This window comes from Pleuronectes platessa, chromosome 24 (assembly GCF_947347685.1).
Source record: "Pleuronectes platessa chromosome 24, fPlePla1.1, whole genome shotgun sequence".
NCBI classification, from domain to species: Eukaryota; Metazoa; Chordata; class Actinopteri; order Pleuronectiformes; family Pleuronectidae; genus Pleuronectes; species Pleuronectes platessa.
In genome coordinates, this window is record NC_070649.1 from 1,520,835 (window position 1) to 1,539,343 (window position 18,509).

General features: G+C 45.6%; 1 protein-coding gene across 1 annotated transcript; it reads left to right on the plus strand.

The window, feature by feature from the left end:
• The first annotated feature begins 2,105 nt into the window (after positions 1-2,105).
• Positions 2,106-18,066, plus strand: LOC128431323 (collagen alpha-1(II) chain-like). Its single transcript, XM_053417604.1, has 52 exons — positions 2,106-2,199; positions 7,693-7,911; positions 7,989-8,207; positions 8,421-8,437; positions 8,529-8,561; positions 8,657-8,689; positions 9,052-9,105; positions 9,214-9,306; positions 9,401-9,475; positions 9,597-9,613; positions 9,724-9,777; positions 9,862-9,915; positions 10,042-10,095; positions 10,200-10,227; positions 10,335-10,388; positions 10,480-10,524; positions 10,601-10,654; positions 10,744-10,788; positions 10,934-10,987; positions 11,162-11,260; positions 11,475-11,573; positions 11,656-11,709; positions 11,799-11,906; positions 11,987-12,040; positions 12,141-12,239; positions 12,340-12,393; positions 12,524-12,622; positions 12,870-12,884; positions 12,976-13,076; positions 13,154-13,207; positions 13,317-13,370; positions 13,460-13,496; positions 13,606-13,704; positions 13,801-13,908; positions 14,024-14,077; positions 14,184-14,237; positions 14,665-14,772; positions 14,860-14,913; positions 15,004-15,057; positions 15,139-15,300; positions 15,400-15,507; positions 15,603-15,710; positions 15,817-15,870; positions 15,959-16,066; positions 16,174-16,227; positions 16,338-16,445; positions 16,537-16,590; positions 16,694-16,801; positions 16,897-17,233; positions 17,315-17,505; positions 17,594-17,836; positions 17,920-18,066. The coding sequence occupies exons 1-52, from the start codon at positions 2,106-2,108 to the stop codon at positions 18,064-18,066; spliced, it is 4,536 nt and encodes a 1,511-aa protein (XP_053273579.1).
• Positions 18,067-18,509: the final 443 nt, after the last annotated feature.

The window sequence follows — 18,509 nt, forward strand, 5'->3', positions numbered from 1 at the left end:
AGAGAAGACAGGAGCGGATACGAGAGGGGAGGTGTGGAGAGAAGAGGACAGGATAAGATAGGAGAGGAGTGGAAGAGAGAACAAATATCAATCCCAGTGCTCATGTGTCTCAAAGTTCCCGTTCAATAAATTGTTGTTCATCTACAGATTGTTGCATTATTTCATGCATTGATATATCAATAAGACATAATCTCTAAGCATTTACAATGTAGACTTGACTGGCACATCTTTTAAATCAAGTTAGTAGTCAGGTGTCCTAGGGGGTTGTGTTTGTGAGGGGAGGGGGGCGCGGAAAGCTTCAGGGGCCTATAGATCATTACTTAATATGGTACCTGGAAAATCAGGAGGTAGCATGGAATCTTTTTTCAAGGCAAGCGTGGGAACCCTGTATAGATATTAATGATCATAATAAACATCTTTGTGCTGCTTTAGAAAACACAAACCAGTGACACAGGACCTGGATGCACAGCGTGTTCCCCTCAAGGAACATGAAACATCTGGTTTCTGCTGGATTGAGTTCTTTAGAGATGTCTCTGTGGTTTTTCTAACCACAGAGACATCGAGTTTCTGTTCTGCAGCTTTTTAAAGCTTGGATAACGTCCACCTCTCTCAGTGTGTGTCTGTGTGTGTGTGTGTGTGTGTGTGTGTCCTGTGGTCACGCTGCTGTCTCGTCCACATGTCCACAAATAGCCTGTATGTTTTAAATCCCACATGTGAGACAGGTCAGTATTAGTTTCTGTACAACACACTCTCCCTGTAATTTCACATCTTGGACATAAAAAGTTCACGTTCACCTCAAAGTTTGACTCGAGGATGAAAAGAGAAAGAATATTCTGTCATTTACACTCGAGTCCCGAAGCCGGATGTTTAAATTCATCATTTTGAGATACCTCTTGTTTAAAAGCAGAATCCTTGAGGACTACATTGAAACTAAACATGTTTCTTTCTGTTTGTGTCTCCACCTGAAACTCTCCTCGCTGACCTACATCCTTCATCCTCATCTGTTTTCACCGTACAGACTCTTCTGATGTGTTTTCCAGGAGAGAGCTCGTCCCTGAGGCGACGTCCCGGAGGTGGAGAACCAAACACAACACGAGTTCTGAGCCATCGTCTCTGCTGCTGATCCCTTCACAGAATCTCATCAGTTCACGTGATCTCAGCTCATCAGGGCCTCTGTACTGAGGCAGAGTGAAGTGGTTCTCAGGTGTTTCCTCTGCAGAACAGACCAGGAAGTGGAGAAGGTGCTGCAGGAACAGACTGGTTTGTCATTAAGGAGTGGAGGACGCAGCCGAGCCTCTGGGGACGGAGCCTGAAGCAGATGAAGAAGACTCTTCCTCCGTCAGCTTCTGCTCATTCAAGCCTCTTTATGAACTGGATGCTTGAGAACATGGGTTTTTGCCAAAGGTCACGAGCGTCTGAAGAAGTCGAGTTTATCAGAGGATTTTCTCTCGTTACTTCAGATTTAATCAAACTGGTTTAAATGATCTATCAGTATTTATTATGTAACAACCGAGAGCATGTAGGGACTCGAACCCTCAACCTTCTGAACCACTTAACTTTTCCGGGTCTGCAGTTAAAACCTGTGTTTCTGAGTTTAATGTTTTTGCAAATTATTGTAGTTGGTGAATCTTGATAAACAGTTGTTCAGGGAAACCCGAAGGAGTCCAGATGAAAGTTCCCTGAATCCTACATTTAAATCTTGGACCCGAGGAAGCGGCAAAATCCTGAGACGAAAGAAAAGCACAACTTCATCTTTCAAAGAAAAATGAAATATAGCAACCAGCCCTCCTTCTTTAACACAGCCTTTAATTTGCTTCATCTATTTCAGCTTCTGAGAGAGGAGGAGGAGGAGGAGGAGGAGGCTGGCCTTGAGCTGAAGCACGAAAAAAGTGATGAAGGAGGAGAGAGAGAGTGGGAGGGAGCGTGGTGGGGGGGGCCCTGCTGGTCTCAGTTGGCAGTAACCTCTCGTCCAGGAGCCTCTTCCTCTCAGGGATTTTTGGATTTCTCAGTGTGGATGCTGTAGAGCGGACCGGGACTTGCTCTGACTTCCTCGTGTGTGTCTGCGGAGGCTGTGTGTGAGGACGCTCTACGTCTGGCATCCAGACATGGGCCCCTCGGTGCGCTCTGGGATTACTGTGTGCCTGGCCCTCGCCTTGGCTCAGGTGCTCACTGTGACCTGCCAGGAAGAGACCACGACAGGTGAGTGACGGCCCTCTGGGCTCTGATTGGCTTTCTGTGCTGACTCCTGAGACAGGTTCATACAGAACCGAACAAACACAGATATAAATAATGTTATATAGACGCTCTATGATCATTTATAGAGTTTACGTTCAAGAAATCAACCTGTTTGCTTGAAATCCAAAGTTGTTATTCTTCTTTTCCATGTTGTGTGTGGATGATTCCTGTCGGAGCAGACGAGTCTTGTAAACACATTTACTCTGACACATGTTTTTTATGCCTCTGTTTGTTTTTCCCATTATATCTCTGCTTTATGATTTGTTTTCTTCCTCTTGAGAAAACATAGGACCTGGTTTCTCTTCCAGATTTTCCAGCAGCTGCAGGTTTTAGTTTGTAAGCTGCAGCTTCACGAAGGTTAAACTCACGACCTCCACCAGGACGTCGGATTAAACCTTAATGAGGAACCAGGTTCTAAAGATGATTAGCACCGTGGACACAAAACATCTGGCAAAACATCTGTAAACCCATCAGGAAGTCTTACAGGTGCAAAAAAGGTTCTGACGCTGCTCCTAAAAAAAGAAAAGTGACGTTCGTGTTAAAGTTGAGACAAAATCTCTCAAAGATGAAGATGTGGTTGTTTCCTTTTCGAGCATCGTCTTCTAAAATAAAACGTCCCAGTGTTTGTATGACTGGATCAGAAATACCTCCCCCCCCCCACCCCTGCACGCTGGGGTGCACGCTAAACGCCGTGCACGGGCTATTTCCGTGCCAGGCCGGGGCTGAATGACGGGGTGCCGAGCGCCACGGCTATAATGATGTGGCCTCGTGGAGGGGACGGACAGAAGCAGGCCACTAATTTCGGTCAGACTTTTGGCCAAAAGGCAGACGAGACACACCCATGCAGTGAGAGGAGGAGAGAGCGTCACTCGCCTCCTTCACCTCCTGCTGCAGGAGACACTTCAGCCAAGGTTGTTTACGATTCTGCAAGGTCTTGACACAAGCGTTAAACAGTCTGTGGTTTATACAAATACAAGATACAAATCCTACATTAACAAATGAGGATTCAAGCTAGTGTTAGATTTATAATGTCTGGAGCGACAGAATCCAATTAGCTTAGCTTAGCATAAAGAGTGGAATCGAAGGGGAAAAGCTAGCCTTGTTTTAACGGGTTTATCAAAAATAAAAACTCTTTCATTGCTGATTTATAAGCTGCCAACGTGTGAGTTAAAAAATTTGGCTTTTCACTCGTGATGTCATGATTCCTGAAAAAGTAAATTCATGTCTGAAATGCAAAGAATGAAGTGAATTCTGAAACACGAGCACGAATCAGACGTGATCAGACTGGATCATTGCAAACTGCTGCTGTGTAGTTGTTTGTGTAGTTGCTAGTGTAGTTGTTAGTGGTCACTGTTTAGTTAAACTTCTGTGGCCCTGATGGTTGTAATCACTTTAACCAGAGAGGAAACTTTCCTTCCTTCTTCCTTTAGTTTGCAGCAAAACAACAATCCAGATATTCACACAGAAAAAGGAGAAAAACTAAGTCTTTATTGTTTTTAAGAAACCAAGCTATAGAATAAAGTAAAACAAGGATTATAAAAGTGGAATATAGAAGAAATCTAATCCAAATCAACCTCTCACCGACAGATATATTTTAATAAAAAGCATTATTCAAGGAAATCTGACCAATAGACACTGAAATGTCTGAAAACTTAAAGTTTTGTTACTTTTCTAAATGTTCTGCAGAAGCTCCTGTTTGATGTGGATCTACTAAAGGGAGTGAAGGTTGGATAGTGAGAGAGGAGGCCGCTGCAGGGCCGTGAAACCTCGGAGCGGGAGGCTTCCTCCGGGTGTGGCACCTCTGAGCTCTCCCAAATAAAATCAAACCACAAACTTCTGCCTGAGCCAAACGTATAATAGAGGCTCCGCGGTTTCCTCCTGAAATAACTCACGTCTCTGAAATGCAGCTTCTCTCCCGGGAGAGGCTCCACCACATAATGAGTAGGTAGGGCCTGCAGCAGGTGGCCATTTTTAACTTTTACTTACTTTTCTTTTTTAGTTTTCAGTCTTTTTAAAACCAAATTAAAATATTTCATTCCACTGGATGATTTTTCTCTTGATTTATCAAAAATAAAACTTAATTCGCTCCTTTTACAGTTTATTAACAGCAAATTTAATCAAAACTTTCCCAATGGATGAGACGTTTTAATTCTTTTAATTATTTAATTCCTGGATTTGCAACAAGAATCAGAAAAGAACAAACCTTTGATTTATTCATGTGGTGGAAACTAGGTCTGATCTTCTCTCACTGCATGAAGACACATTTATTGGTTGGTTCACAGCCAGAGGCTCCAGAGTTCAACCACAGTCTAGTCGCTGCCTTGCTCGAGAGCAGGTCAGAGGTAATTTACCTGACAGCGTCTGAACATCTAATTCTTAAAGTGTCTCAGTTTGAAACCACATCTGAGCCTTTATGTATAAATCACTTATGTCCTGAGGGGAATTCACCTCATATATTTTAATTTTATTCTTAACTATAAACTGAAATGCTGCGTCTATAATCTTCTATGTTTAAATGTATATGTGTAGTTAAAAATAAATATCACGTATGATAAATATAGTTGACAGAACAGATTAAATATAAATCCCTCTTGCTGGATACTACACTTCCCATGATGCATCTCTGTCTGTACAGACTCAGCTTGTGTGGTCGATTCCCTTTTTCGTCTTTAAAGCTCTGAACCCACAGTTCACCAGAGTTCCTCTTTTATGAATACGAGTCATTTTCATTCTCCAGAGGCTGAGGGACAAATCCAGAGAATTCCCTTTTTAAATCAACTTGAAATTAATCGATAAAATAATTTAGACATGTTGACTTTTGCTCCTTTTAACACTCGCAGCCTTCAGGAAGCTTTTCTTCATACTTCATACTAAAATTCTCCACAAGTCAAGAGGATAAGTAATATACAATTAAAACATATCTATGTATCTGAATCCATTGTTTTTCAGTCTGGTTATTGTAAATGTGGATGTGTACGTGTTGTTTTATCATCTAAGAGGCAGAATGGAACTTGTTGAGACTCCTCGAGGCCGGAGTTAAATCAGGAGCTGGTGTTCATATGGCTCCTGGGTCAGATAGGACATGTGGCTCGGCCATGAGGACATGAGTTCCATACAGAACCATGTTTACTGGATCTCAGGCTTCTACCTGCTGATATGTATTGTATTTATTAGTGATAAATGCTTTAGCCTACTGGTAAAATGTGGAAATACACTGGGATTGATTGCAAACCTCTAATCTCTAATCTGAGACAGTTTAATGCAGGATTAATAAAATGGTTTCACACTGATTCTTCTGTTTAATTCAGATTGCGAGGCCGAGCGGCTTCACTCAGCTTTGTCCTGGTGTTTTGAGTTAGTTCACTGTTCAGTTCAGTTCCTCCAGAAGCAGAGAGCTCCACTGATTCCTGCTGTTTTGGTCTTGAAGTTGCACAAAGTACATGTTTATGTTCATAGTTTAATTTCACTGAACCACAGAGATCCTGTCTGCTCTCGACCTGCACATTGACTCTGTGAACAGGAAGCTGTTGATCTCTCTCGTGAGCTTCAGGCTTCTGTTGGTGCTAAAGCTGAGGAAACCAGCTCTGTGTGCAGGGTCACAGGAATCATGATTGTTTTAAACATGTGGAGACGAGCGAGGATCAGATCCAGCAGACGTGAGGTTCAGACCTCTGAGCTGAAACTGATGATACAAGTCCAGACTTTGAATATACTTGAGAAATACTGATCTGCTGTAGTTTGCCTCCACCAACCAGCTCCATTAAATCAGTGTCTTTTTTAGGGTTTGCACGCATTTAAAAAAAACTGCGTACATTTGCTTATTTTAGTGTAGAAGAAAAAAATGAATGTGACCTTGACCTTTGACCTCTGACCACCAATATCTAATCAGTGCATCCATGAACCTGAAACCAAACAGCCACAGGTGGAAGATGGTGGTTTCTGTGAAACTTTCCTTCTTCTCTCATGAAACAGAAAAGTCTGCAGCTCACGTTAGAGTGAAAGTTAAGTTGTTGTCACTTTGTCACATTGACACAAAACTGCTCACGCTACATCAGAGCCCCTTCTTGAACAGATCTATTATATATATTATATTATAAAATATTACTATAAATATTTTTTTTTCTCTCTATTAACAGTACAACAAAAGTTCAGCTTTTTTATGCCGAACCACAAAATTTGTAACTCTACATCAAACCCCCAACTTGAACAGATCTATTAGATATATATCTATATATATAAATAATATAAAAAATTATGTTTGTTTTTACTTCTTTTTTTTCAAGTAACAGTACAAGAACAGTATCATATCAACTTTAAATGACGTCATCTCAACAACGTGGAGATTCAAACTAGTTGGCGTTTGATTACAAACCATCAAAACATGAGGTTGACGCATCTGTGTGATGTCACAGTGTGTGTGTGTGGGGGGGGGGGGGGGGGGGGGTCATAGATTCCTCTGATGTCGGACAGATGAGAGATTTATTCGATCCGAAGCGAAACAAGAGTTTCAGTTTCTGACCTGAGCAGATCACAGATTGTTGTCAGGTAGTGAAGCTGAGACACTTCAGACTGAAAACCCCATAATGATGCTCAGACTTCGGGGAACCAGCCCCGGGCACTGACTGCTGGTCTGTCTCGTGACGATACCTGCACAGAAAATGGCCACTGCTACTCCAACTATCAGATCTGGAGCCCCGAGCCGTGTCGGGTGTGCGTGTGCGCCACGGGGAAGGTGGTGTGTGAGGACGTGGGGGACTGTCTCACCTCATCTGTCCCGGCCTTAAACCCTCGTCTTCAGGCTCCATCCTCTGCACACCACCTCACAGTGTTGTTGTGGAAGCTGTGTCCCTCTGCTCTGAGCTTCCCGTCACTTTGCAGAAGGAAAACATCGAGTTTCTCTTCACTTCTCAATGAAAGTTTGTGCAGCAGAAACTTTGGCAGCAGCTTCATCGGCAGTTTAAGTTTGAATTGAAGCTGCTCCCGGTTTCACCGCCACACAAAGGAAGTTGAGCCAGTACCTGGTTGACCTGATGAGGTGAATTCCTCTGGGAACTTGTTCTGTGTCGTACTGTTCATTGCACTTTGTCTACACTTTTAAATATGATTGTTTTAATTTGATTGGTCGTAAATTACCAGTTTCTTTTCTTTTTAAGTTCACTGTTTTAAAACCCCTATGTGTCGGATTTTCAGACTGTGGGACTTTGGCGACCTCCGGTGGCCATGTTGAAAAATACTACACATAGGAAGTTTGGAAAAACAGGACTTCTTCTTTTTGTTGTGTATGATTGTTACGCATGTCAGCGTTTTCTATTAAAGTTTAAGATTTAGTATTTGAAAGAAAAGTTTAACATTTGGTGGAAATCCGGCTTTAACACCAGGCTCGTTCCAGTCTTTTGAAAGCTGTTGAACTTTTCCTTTAAGCCTCACAGTGACTCATGAATTTTCTGTTTCCTGCAGACACCTGCACAGAAAATGGAATCGTCTACGCCAACAACGACATGTGGAACCCGGAGCCGTGTCGGATCTGCGTGTGCGACATGGGGACGGCCATGTGTGAGGCCGTGGTGTGCGAGGACCTCGGGCCCTGCCAGGAAGCTGTGACCCCGGACGGCGAGTGCTGCCCCGTGTGCTTGTCTGCGGCCTCCACGTCGACTCCCAGCGCCGAACCCTCAGCAGGTAAACGTCAAGTCAGTGTCAACGTCCCGGCCTTTTGTTGTTTATCTTCTAAAACGCTCCACGTGTCTCGTGTCCAGTTGAGTCTCAAGGAGAAAACTGCACCGTGGAGGGAGAAGTCCACCAACACAACGACATCTGGAAACCAGAGCCGTGTCGTGTGTGTGTCTGTGACGCCGGTGTCGCTGTGTGCGATGACGTGAAGTGTGAGACTGTGTCCAACTGTCAGAAGGTCGTGACCCCCGAGGGACAGTGCTGCCCCGTGTGCGACAACTTCGCCAGCGCGAGCAGGAGGATCGGTGAGACCCATCATCCAATCATGTTCCTCCACAAGTTCATAGTCACTTCCTGTGTCTGTAACCACACCCACCTGTGATGTCACAATGTACTGACACACCTTGAATCGCTGATTGCTATTAATTGATAATTGGTTTCATATAGTGAAGTTAAATTCATGTGAAAACTATGAGTGAAGTATTTTTAACTTCAAATTTTTTCTTCTTTCTCTTTAGAAATCATGGGCTTCAAGGTAAATCACAACTTCAAAAATAATTTCATTTATAAAAAAATATTATTTTTGCTGTCATTTACAAATAAATGTGATTTTATTTCCATTCCAGGGAGAGAAAGGTGAACCTGGTGATATTCCATATGTAAGTTATCAATCTCTGTTTCTGGCTCGTTTTTATTACTTCATACTTCACAGCTTCCTTCTTTAATTATTATATCTGTATCATTTGTCCTGTAGGTGGTCGGTCTGCCGGGACATGCGGGACCCGCGGTGGGTTTTCACTACTTCTACTCTCACTACTTTATTCTGAAATGTATAAGGTCTATAACTGGATAATATTTAATATATAAAGTACACTAGTTTGGACACAAGGGGGCACTACAATCCCCAAACTAACTGTTCTTGCCTTTATTAGAGTCACAGTTTTCTTTATTGATTAAGACGATTAGAAAACATCTGTCTGCACATGTTGATGAATATTAATTAATCCACAAGCTACAGGATATTAATTATACATTTTGGTTGATAAACTAGTTTTGCTTGTCAACGTGGCTTCATGATTTTGAACTAAGAGACATATGAAACATCGTATAAAATATAAATAACAGGTATTGTTTGTGTTTGGATGTCAGGGTCCTCCTGGAGGTCAGGGCAGGACTGGACCAAGAGGCTTTAAAGGCAGACGGGTGAGTTTCCCTCGATGCCTGTGACGTCCCCAGTGGGCGACCATCACAACCATCACAACCACCAACAGACATGAACTGTGTGCTGATACGTTTCCATTCAACCTGCAGGGCTTCGCGGGGCCCCCAGGTTATGACGGAGAGCCCGGCGTGCCAGGAAATCCAGGACAATCAGGACCCCCCGGCCAAATGGCTCCCCCTGGGGTGAGTGTTCCTCTGAGTCGGGGCCAGGTGACCTGTTTCCCTGATGTGTGATATCTCTCTGAGCGTTTGTTTATGAACGACTTCTTCTCAACAGGGAGCCCTGGCGTCTCAGATGGCCTTAGGGTTCGGTGAGAAGTCCAGTGTGGCTGGGATGGTGACCGGAACAAGGGTGAGTGCTGCTTAGCTCTATAGGAACTATTATAAATTACATATATTAACATTTACATGAAGCAAAGAACTAAAGAGTGAGTTGTGATTTCAGGGTGAACCTGGACCACGAGGACCTCCAGGATCCAACGGAGCAGAGGTAAGTTCTGAGGATTCATCGGCTTAATTTATTTAGTCATTTTCTTTTACTGATTAAATCGGGTCTTTGAATAATATTTATGACTTATTGTTATTATCTCCTGCTCTCAGGGGCCGACTGGCGGTCAGGGAATGCCAGGAGACGTTGGAGATCCAGGACCCATGGTGAGGAGAACTTCTCCATCTTTATAAAACTTCCCTCTAAAAACCTGAGATGTTGAGATTGAATATAAACGTGTTTGTCCGCAGGGAGAGCCGGGTCATCGAGGACCAGACGGGCCTGCAGGGAAAGCCGGTGCTGACGTGAGTCGAACACACAAAACCTCATAACATCTCCTTCTTTCTCGCCAGTTTCAACAATTGTGTCAACACTTTAATCGAATACTTCTGTCTGGTATCATCCTAACTATCTTCAAATATTCTGCTCAGGGAGAACCTGGATCAGCCGGTGCTCCAGGAGAACCAGGACATCCAGGATCTGGGGTAACGTTGTCTCCCAAAGTTCAAGTCTTTAAATGAATTCTACTAATATTATTATTAGAAACAAGTTTTTAATTCAAGTTAATTTGATTGGTTGTTTTCTTCAGGGTTCACGAGGATTCCCAGGACTCCCAGGTCTCCCAGGACTGAAAGGTCTCAAGGTCAGTTAACTGTCTTTAACATCACACGTTGCACTTCTCTCACTTCAGACAGTTTCTCATGAATTTAAATCTCTTCTTCAGGGAAACGCTGGTCTTTTCGGGTCGAAGGGTGAGACCGGAACAGTTGGATCGAAGGTACGAACACGTCAGAGGACGTTGTGATCATATAAACCCAAAGAGCCTGATGGTTTGACGTCTCATCGTTTGTGTGTCTTTGTGTGTTTAGGGTTCGTCTGGTGCTTCTGGTACGATGGGTGCTCCTGGTCTACCGGTAGGAACCACACAGTAAGAACCTCAGCTCAGTGTTTGTGATTCACAGCCTCATGTGCGCCACTCGTCTGTTTCAGGGACCAGCGGGTCTGCAGGGAGAGCGAGGCCGAGCCGGCCCAACCGGACCTTTGGTAAACAAAATCATCTGCTCTACATGTGTTATAGAAAAGATAAAACCATGTGGCAGGGATGAGAACTTTTCTTTCTCTTCTTCTTTAAGGGGAAACGTGGAGCTGCCGGACATGTCGGCAAACCAGGTCCTCTGGTAAGAACCAGTTAGCCCAGTGGAAATGTGATTTAGGGGTTCCTCGTTAAACCAGCAGTTCAACCATATATTAAACTATATATATATACACATTTCTTTTTTTCTGCAGGTATTTGTTATATTATGTTATTAATGTTTCTTACAGGGTCCACTGGGAATCCCCGGTGTACCAGGATTTCCCGGGAAACCAGGAATGAAGGTGAGAACTTTCATAATCTATAACCTTTGACAGATTTCATCCATATTTAGTTCATTAATCTTTTGCTTAGGCCCCTGGAGACTCCAGTGTTCATTTCAGGCAGCATCATTGTGTGTCTACGGTTGTTGGACGGTTTCTTGTGACATAAAACTTCAAATGTGTCATGTGCTCCAGGGTGAAGCGGGACCGACCGGAGTGAGAGGGGGTCCAGGACAGCAGGGAACCAGAGGGGACGCTGGACATGTGGGACCCCAGGGACAAACAGGACAACAGGTGGGTTAGAATTCAATCAACTAAATCTGTCAGGTGTTTCTTTTGAAGTTGGAAGTTATCAGTTAATATCTCGTTTGATCACAGGGAGCAGAAGGAGCTGATGGAGCTCCAGGTGTTCGAGGTCAAACTGTAAGTGAAACTACGGGAATTATGAAGATTTAAAGAATCCTTCCCTGTTGAAGATTTTCTCAAATATCCTCCTCCTCTTCCGCAGGGTCTGGGAGGCGTTCAGGGTCCGACGGGTTTGACTGGGCCACACGGCCCCCCTGGCCCCCAGGGGACGACAGGAGGAGACGGACCCAAGGGCCAATTGGTACGAGCACGAATATGATCTCCCAGTTTTTAAATATGTGTTTGTAACTTTGCTTTTGGAGATTTACTTGTTTTATTTACAGGGTGACATCGGACTGGCTGGATTTAAAGGAGAAGCTGGATTCAAGGGAGAAAGAGTGAGTCAAATATAAATTAGACTGTTTGACGTCTTTGTTGGGAAACAGCTCCGGTGATTCTCTGGTTTCTGTTTCCTACGTGATGTCAGGGCGACCACGGGGCTCAGGGGCCACTGGGCCCGATGGGAGAGGACGGCAAGCGTGGCCCCCGAGGAGACGCTGGGTCCATCGGACTTCCAGGACCTCAAGGAGAGACGGTGAGTCAGGGTCCTTTGAGCAGAGAGCAACATTTATTAGAAACTCAAATCTCATCAGAACTTTGCTTCATTTGTTTTAGGGAGCTCCAGGAAACAGAGGTTTCCCCGGTGGTGATGGTTTACCAGGCCCAAAGGCGAGTCGACATTAAAACACATTCAATTTAACTACTGTTCTCAGTCATGATTCTTCTTGTTCACTGTGAGTTTTAACTTTAAATATCCTTGTGTCCACAGGGAGCTGTGGGTGAGAGAGGGGTGCTTGGATCAGGTGGTCCCAAAGGCTTAGAAGGAGACGTGGGACGTGGTGGAGAGCCGGGTTTAACAGGAGCTCGGGTAAACATGGAACATCGTCTTTTATCATTTAGAAGTGATTCAAACCCAACCGCAGTATTCCTAAGTGGACATCTGTTTGCTGACGTGTCTTGTTCCACAGGGTCTGACCGGACTCATCGGAGCTCAGGGAGCTGAGGGGAAACAAGGACCCATGGTGCGCACACAACTCGTCAACATCTCACTTCCACCCTGTCAGATAAAGAAGAATCCGTTCCTCCTCCGGGCCTCGAGCACAATGTGTGCTGCACAACGGCATGAATTTAATTTTCTCTCTTTGATTCCAGGGCTCAGCAGGAGACGACGGCAAACAAGGCCCAGCTGGTTCCAATGGAAACAGAGGAGCTGCAGGAGCGATGGGGCTGCCGGGCCCGAAGGGCTTCGCTGTCAGTATGAGTGTTGCTCGGCATCGTGGGAAACAAGCAAATAGAACGATGTTGTTATGATGCATGTATGAGGAGGAGAAGGCGGCAAATGTCTGTTTTGCAGAAAATTTAAACAACTTAAAATTAACATTAATTCATTTATATATTGGATTCACAACTAAAATGAGAGATTTTGATTTAAATCCATGATTTATCAGAAGCTTCATAACAACTGACGACCACTTCTGTGTTTCCTGTGTTGTTTTAGGGTGATGCTGGAAAGGTCGGAGAGGCAGGAGGTGCAGGATCTCCGGGTCAAAGGGTAAACGTTATCTCTGTTCATATAACACAATGTGAACTTCTTACCGCTCCAGTTTCCTCATCAACGTCCAGATGCTGATTCACTTTCACTGTCTTCTAGGGACCGAATGGAAAAGACGGAGAAGAGGGCGCTGCTGGACCAGCAGGACCAGCTGTAAGCCTCCCACCATGTGGACAAAACCACAGAGGATCAACAACATGGAGATTAAATATTTCTTTGCTGTTTTCCAGGGCTCTGCAGGAAAACGAGGAGAGGGGGGACCTCAGGGACTCCACGGTTTCCAGGTAAACTGCTTCCCGCCATTATGAAATCAGACATTTATTGACACACTATCAGTTGATATTCTCTGTTGTTCTCTTCGGAGTTAATACAAAGTGGTTTGGTGTTTTTTAGGGTTTGCCCGGACTGCCAGGCTCACCCGGAGAGTCAGGAAAACCCGGTGCTGAGGTACGATGAGAAAACTACTTTTGTTTTGCATGAGAAGTAAAATTCAGTTTAATTTAGACTTCAAATCATGAGTCATCATGTTTTCCCAGGGTCTTGCTGGAGAGGCTGGGACTGGTGGAGGCATTGGTTCACGGGTAAGTTCACCTGTAGCTCAGATTCAGTTCTTATAGTGAAATTCAATCCCAGGAACAGTAAGACATCGATGCATGTGTGTATCTGCTGTTTGTCCCTGTAGGGAGAAAGAGGCGCCCCCGGAGAAAGAGGTGAAATCGGCCCCAATGGGGGGCTGGGACCCAAAGGGAGTCCAGGTGGACCAGGACATGACGGGCCAAAGGTATCGTTACCACACAATCAAAAACATGAAGGTTAAAATCCTGCATAATTTCGACTTGCTGCATTTACATCTGTGATATGTTCCTGGATCTTTTAGGGTAGCTCTGGTCCAGCGGGTGGTGTTGGTGAACCAGGGGGTCCAGGACTTCAGGGGATGCCAGGAGAGAGAGGCATACCCGGACCTTCAGGCCCGAAAGGAGATGGTGTAAGTTAAAGAATAGAATAAGATCGTCTGCAAAGAAACTGCAGAAATCCTCAGTGGAGCAAGATATCTGCCCCTGAAGGAAAACACGACCTGAACCAGTGATTTCTTCTCACAGGGTTCTGTTGGAGACAAAGGTCTGGAGGGTAAAGCCGGATCTGATGGTGCACGGGTGAGTTGCGTCCTCATGATTTTCAGGACCTGACAAGAATGTACTGAAGCCAAAAACATTTCCACTTTTCCAACCATCATCATATATTTATTCATTTGATTTAAAGGGACTTCCTGGTTCTGTTGGACCCGTCGGCTCCGTTGGACCCAATGGAGACAAGGTGAGTTTAAAAACACAACTTTTAGCATTAGCTTTTCTTAAATCTGAAAATATGGCTCGTTGTGATCATGTAATCAGACAAAATTGGTTTTAAATCCACACATGTAGGAACATCTTTGCTTTGTTTCCTTTACTTCAGGGTGAACCGGGCTCTGCAGGACCGACAGGACGCAGAGGAACCAGGGGAATCGCTGTCAGTGCAACGTCTTCCTTTCACATCTGATGTTTAATTAACTGGAAGTTTGATCTTCTTCTTTATGACGTGTGTATTTGTGTGTGATGATGATGTTAACAGGGTTCTACTGGTCAGCCTGGTCCCATTGGTGCTGTTGGATTCCCTGGAACTACTGTAAGTGGCCACGAAAAAGACCAACACAGTTTCAGGCTTCAGGAATCAATACTGGACTAATGTCTGGCTTCTCTCCCAGGGTGTTGATGGTCAGCCCGGGGCCAAAGGTGAAACCGGTGAGCAAGGCCTGAAGGGAGAAGTGGGACCATTCGGACCACCGGGGACGGCCGGGAAACCAGGAACACAGGTACACACCGGAGAACACAGACGAAGTTGTTCTAGAAGGAAGAAAGATGGAGTTGACCTCAGGTGGTTATTGGTGTCTTTATTTTAGGGACCTGTTGGTGTAACTGGACTGAAAGGAGGCAGAGGAACACAGGGTCAAACAGTAAGATCTTCAAAGTCTATTTTAACGTTATAACTTTAATTCGGTGTCTCAATAGTTTTTATAAATGTTTTAAATGTTTAATTCCCACAGGGCTCTGCTGGTTTTCCTGGTTTGCCCGGAGGAGTTGGACCAGTTGGTTCTCTTGTGAGTTCATTCATTCCGTTAAATGAAAATATCACATAAAGAAACATTCGCACTGACCCAGAACCTGTTTGCATGTTTCAGGGAGCTGTTGGGGCAGATGGGGCCATGGGAGCTCCAGGAAAGCAAGGCCCTGGTGGTGTTCATGGAGAGAACGGAGCCCCAGGACGTCAGGGGGAGTCGGGACCCCCGGGCCCCTCGGGTGGCCCTGGAGAGAATGGAGACTCTGGAGAGGACGGTCCTTCGGTTAGAACAAGTTCAGACTGTGCTTGTCTTGAAGCAGCCGTTGATAAATAAGTCCAGAGATGATTCAACTGGACGTCTGCTCTTGTGTTTGTGTGTCAGGGGCCTGACGGACCTCCAGGACCTGCAGGGGCCACAGGACAGCGAGGCATCGTGGGTCAGCCGGGACTCCGAGGAGAGGGAGGCATGCTGGGACTTCCAGGTCCTGCTGTGAGTAATCCTGCTCACAAAGCCAGACTGCATCTCTCTAACAGAGATAACATGATGATGTGAACAACTGCTTAAGTTGCTTCTTCGTTTCTCAGGGTCCACCAGGAAAACCTGGAACCCCTGGAACACAGGGCGGCAAAGGGCCCGCTGGTGGAGTTGGTTTGCCAGGAGCCACTGGACCGAGAGGAGACGCTGGCCCAGAGGTTCGTCCTTGTACCAACTTAATATTAGTTTTATTCTTTGTGGATGATTCACAAATGTACATGTTTATTCTCCCTTTGCTTCTAATGTTGTCATGTGTTTCTTCAGGGTGTTGCCGGAGCAGAGGGGTCACCTGGTAAAGACGGTCTTCTAGGAGACAGGGTGAGACTGAATACATGGAGTTGGTGGGTTTTTAAACCAGTAGTGGGTTGTGGACTGGTTCAGCACTGATGTGCATGTGTGGTTCCAGGGAGACAGAGGAAATCCAGGTCCAGAAGGTCTGGCTGGTGTCACCGGGTCTCCTGGAGAAGAGGGTCCTGTGGGATTTACCGGCGGTCCAGGAGAAGTTGGTGAAACTGTGAGTAAATAGAAATACAACAAACTGCATCCGTCAGCCACATGTTCTCTGTCTGTCACAAACACAAGCTCAGCTCCATCATGTCTTTCTGCTTGTTTTGGGTTCAGGGCGCCAAAGGCTCCGCTGGACCCCAGGGACAGCCTGGAGTACGGGGGAAAGTGGTAAACACAGATTTTCCAACCTTATTTCAACTGTATTAAAATGTACAATAATACTAATTGTTACTTATTTCCCATGATGTTCTGATCTGTTATCCTTTGTCTGCTCTTAGGGCCCTCAAGGACCCCAAGGAGAGAAGGGGACCACTGGAGAGCAGGGAGAGAGGGGACAGAAGGGACACAGAGGTTTCACCGGTCTCCACGGTCTCCCGGGAATAACTGTGAGCAAAATACTTTCCAACTTCCTGCGGAGACAGATGCTCCAAACTTCAGACTAAACAAACTAAATGAAATGATCTTCTTCTTCTTCAGGGGGCCGAAGGAGATTTAGGACTTACAGGTATTGTCGGACCAGCTGGACATAGGGTGAGTGTGTGAATGGAGCATGCTGGGAAAAGTTAAAGTCAGATCAGTTAAAAATCTGCATTGTTTCTCATTGTAAATGTGTCACTGTGTAACCACCGTACAGGGCCCTCCAGGAGTGTTGGGTCCCGCAGGAAACGAAGGGCACATCGGTCAGCCGGGACCAATGGGAGCTCCCGGGAGCCGAGGATCCGGTGGAGACATCGGAGCTCAGGTGACACGAGATTACGTTTTTATCCCAGAGAGAAGATTTAAATGAATTAGATCTTTGTTCATCATTTAGAGCCTCAATCATCATTTCTCTGTCAGGGTCCACCTGGTGATGCCGGACCTTCCGGCCCCCCTGGCCCCCCAGGACCTCCCTCTGCGATGATGGAAGACCTCATGGTCCCGATGGATTACGACGGGAACGGCGACGCTCCACATGCTATGGAATTCTTCGAGGCCGATGATCCCCCCCCGGAGTTGGGAGATGAAGCCCTCCCCAATAAGAATGCTGCCGCCCTACGCGCTGACACCGGTGTCCAAGCTTCCCTGAAGACCCTCAGCGGACATCTGCAGAACCTGCGCATTCCTGACGGCAGCAAGATGAACCCAGCGAAAACCTGCCAGGACATCAAGCTGTGCTACCCCCAGAAGAAGAGCGGTGAGGGACCTGTCTCTGTTATTCAGACGTCACATATGTACAGATATGACCAGGTGATCTAACTCCTTCCCTCTGATTCAGGTGAGTACTGGATTGATCCAAACCAGGGCAGCACCAAAGACGCCATCAGGGTGTTCTGTAATATGGAGAACGGTGAAACCTGCATCTCCGCAAATCCGGCAAATATTCCCCGCAAAGCCTGGTGGACGAAATCCAGTCCCAGCGCCAACAAACCCGTTTGGTTCGAAGCCACCATGAACGGTGGAGTCAAAGTAAGATCCCGAAAGATTTGTTTGGACACGTGCACCTTGCAAAGGCTTTAAAATCTTGAGTCTGACATGTTCTGACATCTGTTTTCAGTTCGCCTACGGAAACAAGGAGGAGCTGCCCAATGCAGTGGCCGTTCAGATGAAGCTGCTGCAGCTGCTGTCCACTGGGTCGCACCAGAACGTCACCTACCACTGCAGGAACAGCGTGGCCTACAAAGACGCCCAGAGCAGCAACCTGAAGAAAGCTCTGGTCCTCAAAGGCGCCAACGGCCAAGAGCTGAGAGCGCAGGGCAACAACCGCCTCCGCTACACCGTCATCGAGGACGGCTGCTCGGTACGTCTTCTCCTGAATGCTCAGATTTCACGAGGAGCGATTAGGAGAGAAATGAAATGCTTTAACTTTCTGTTTCCCCTCAGGAATCAAATGGAAACTGGGGCAAGACAGTGATCGAGTACAGGACTCAAACCTCGGCCAGGCTGCCCATCATGGACTTGGCCCCCATGGACGTCGGGAAGCCGGATCAGGAGTTCGGCCTGGACATTGGCCCTGTGTGCTTCTCATAAATCCACAGCACCACGTGCCACCATACATGGACTCCTCTCCCTGTGAGCGCAGCGCTTCTTCACACATGGCGGCATTCCCCTGGAGTCCAGTGTGTTTACTGTGTGAGCGGACGAGAGCTGTGCAACTGACTCTGACATAATTTATTCACCTCGTTGGTAAATCTACAATCTGGTGCTCTGCAGGGAAACGCATGAGGGCAGAGAGAAAGAAATGTCTGAGGTGTGAAATGAAAGAAGGAAGAAAGGAGGTGGGGTCAAGATTGACTGTAAACTTGTATAAACTGGAAAAACATGCAATATTAAATCTTTAATGTCTCTATCAGGAGGACGAGAATGGAAAAATGTGCTTATTGTTTACTTGTGATGTTTCCTTTCAGTAAATACACATCCAGATGTGTGGAGACAAGAGTTTAAAAGGCAACAACTGTAATATTAATGGAATA

What these genes read in the sequence shown, in the direction of transcription:
- LOC128431323 (XM_053417604.1), top strand. Translation starts at nt 2,106, where the DNA reads ATGGGCCCCTCGGTGCGCTCTGGGATTACTGTGTGCCTGGCCCTCGCC. An exon ending in CCAGGAAGAGACCACGACAG is followed by an intron (nt 2,200 to 7,692) that starts GTGAGTGACGGC and finishes TGTTTCCTGCAG; the next exon opens with ACACCTGCACAGAAAATGGA. An exon ending in TTGGACCAGTTGGTTCTCTT is followed by an intron (nt 15,058 to 15,138) that starts GTGAGTTCATTC and finishes TGCATGTTTCAG; the next exon opens with GGAGCTGTTGGGGCAGATGG.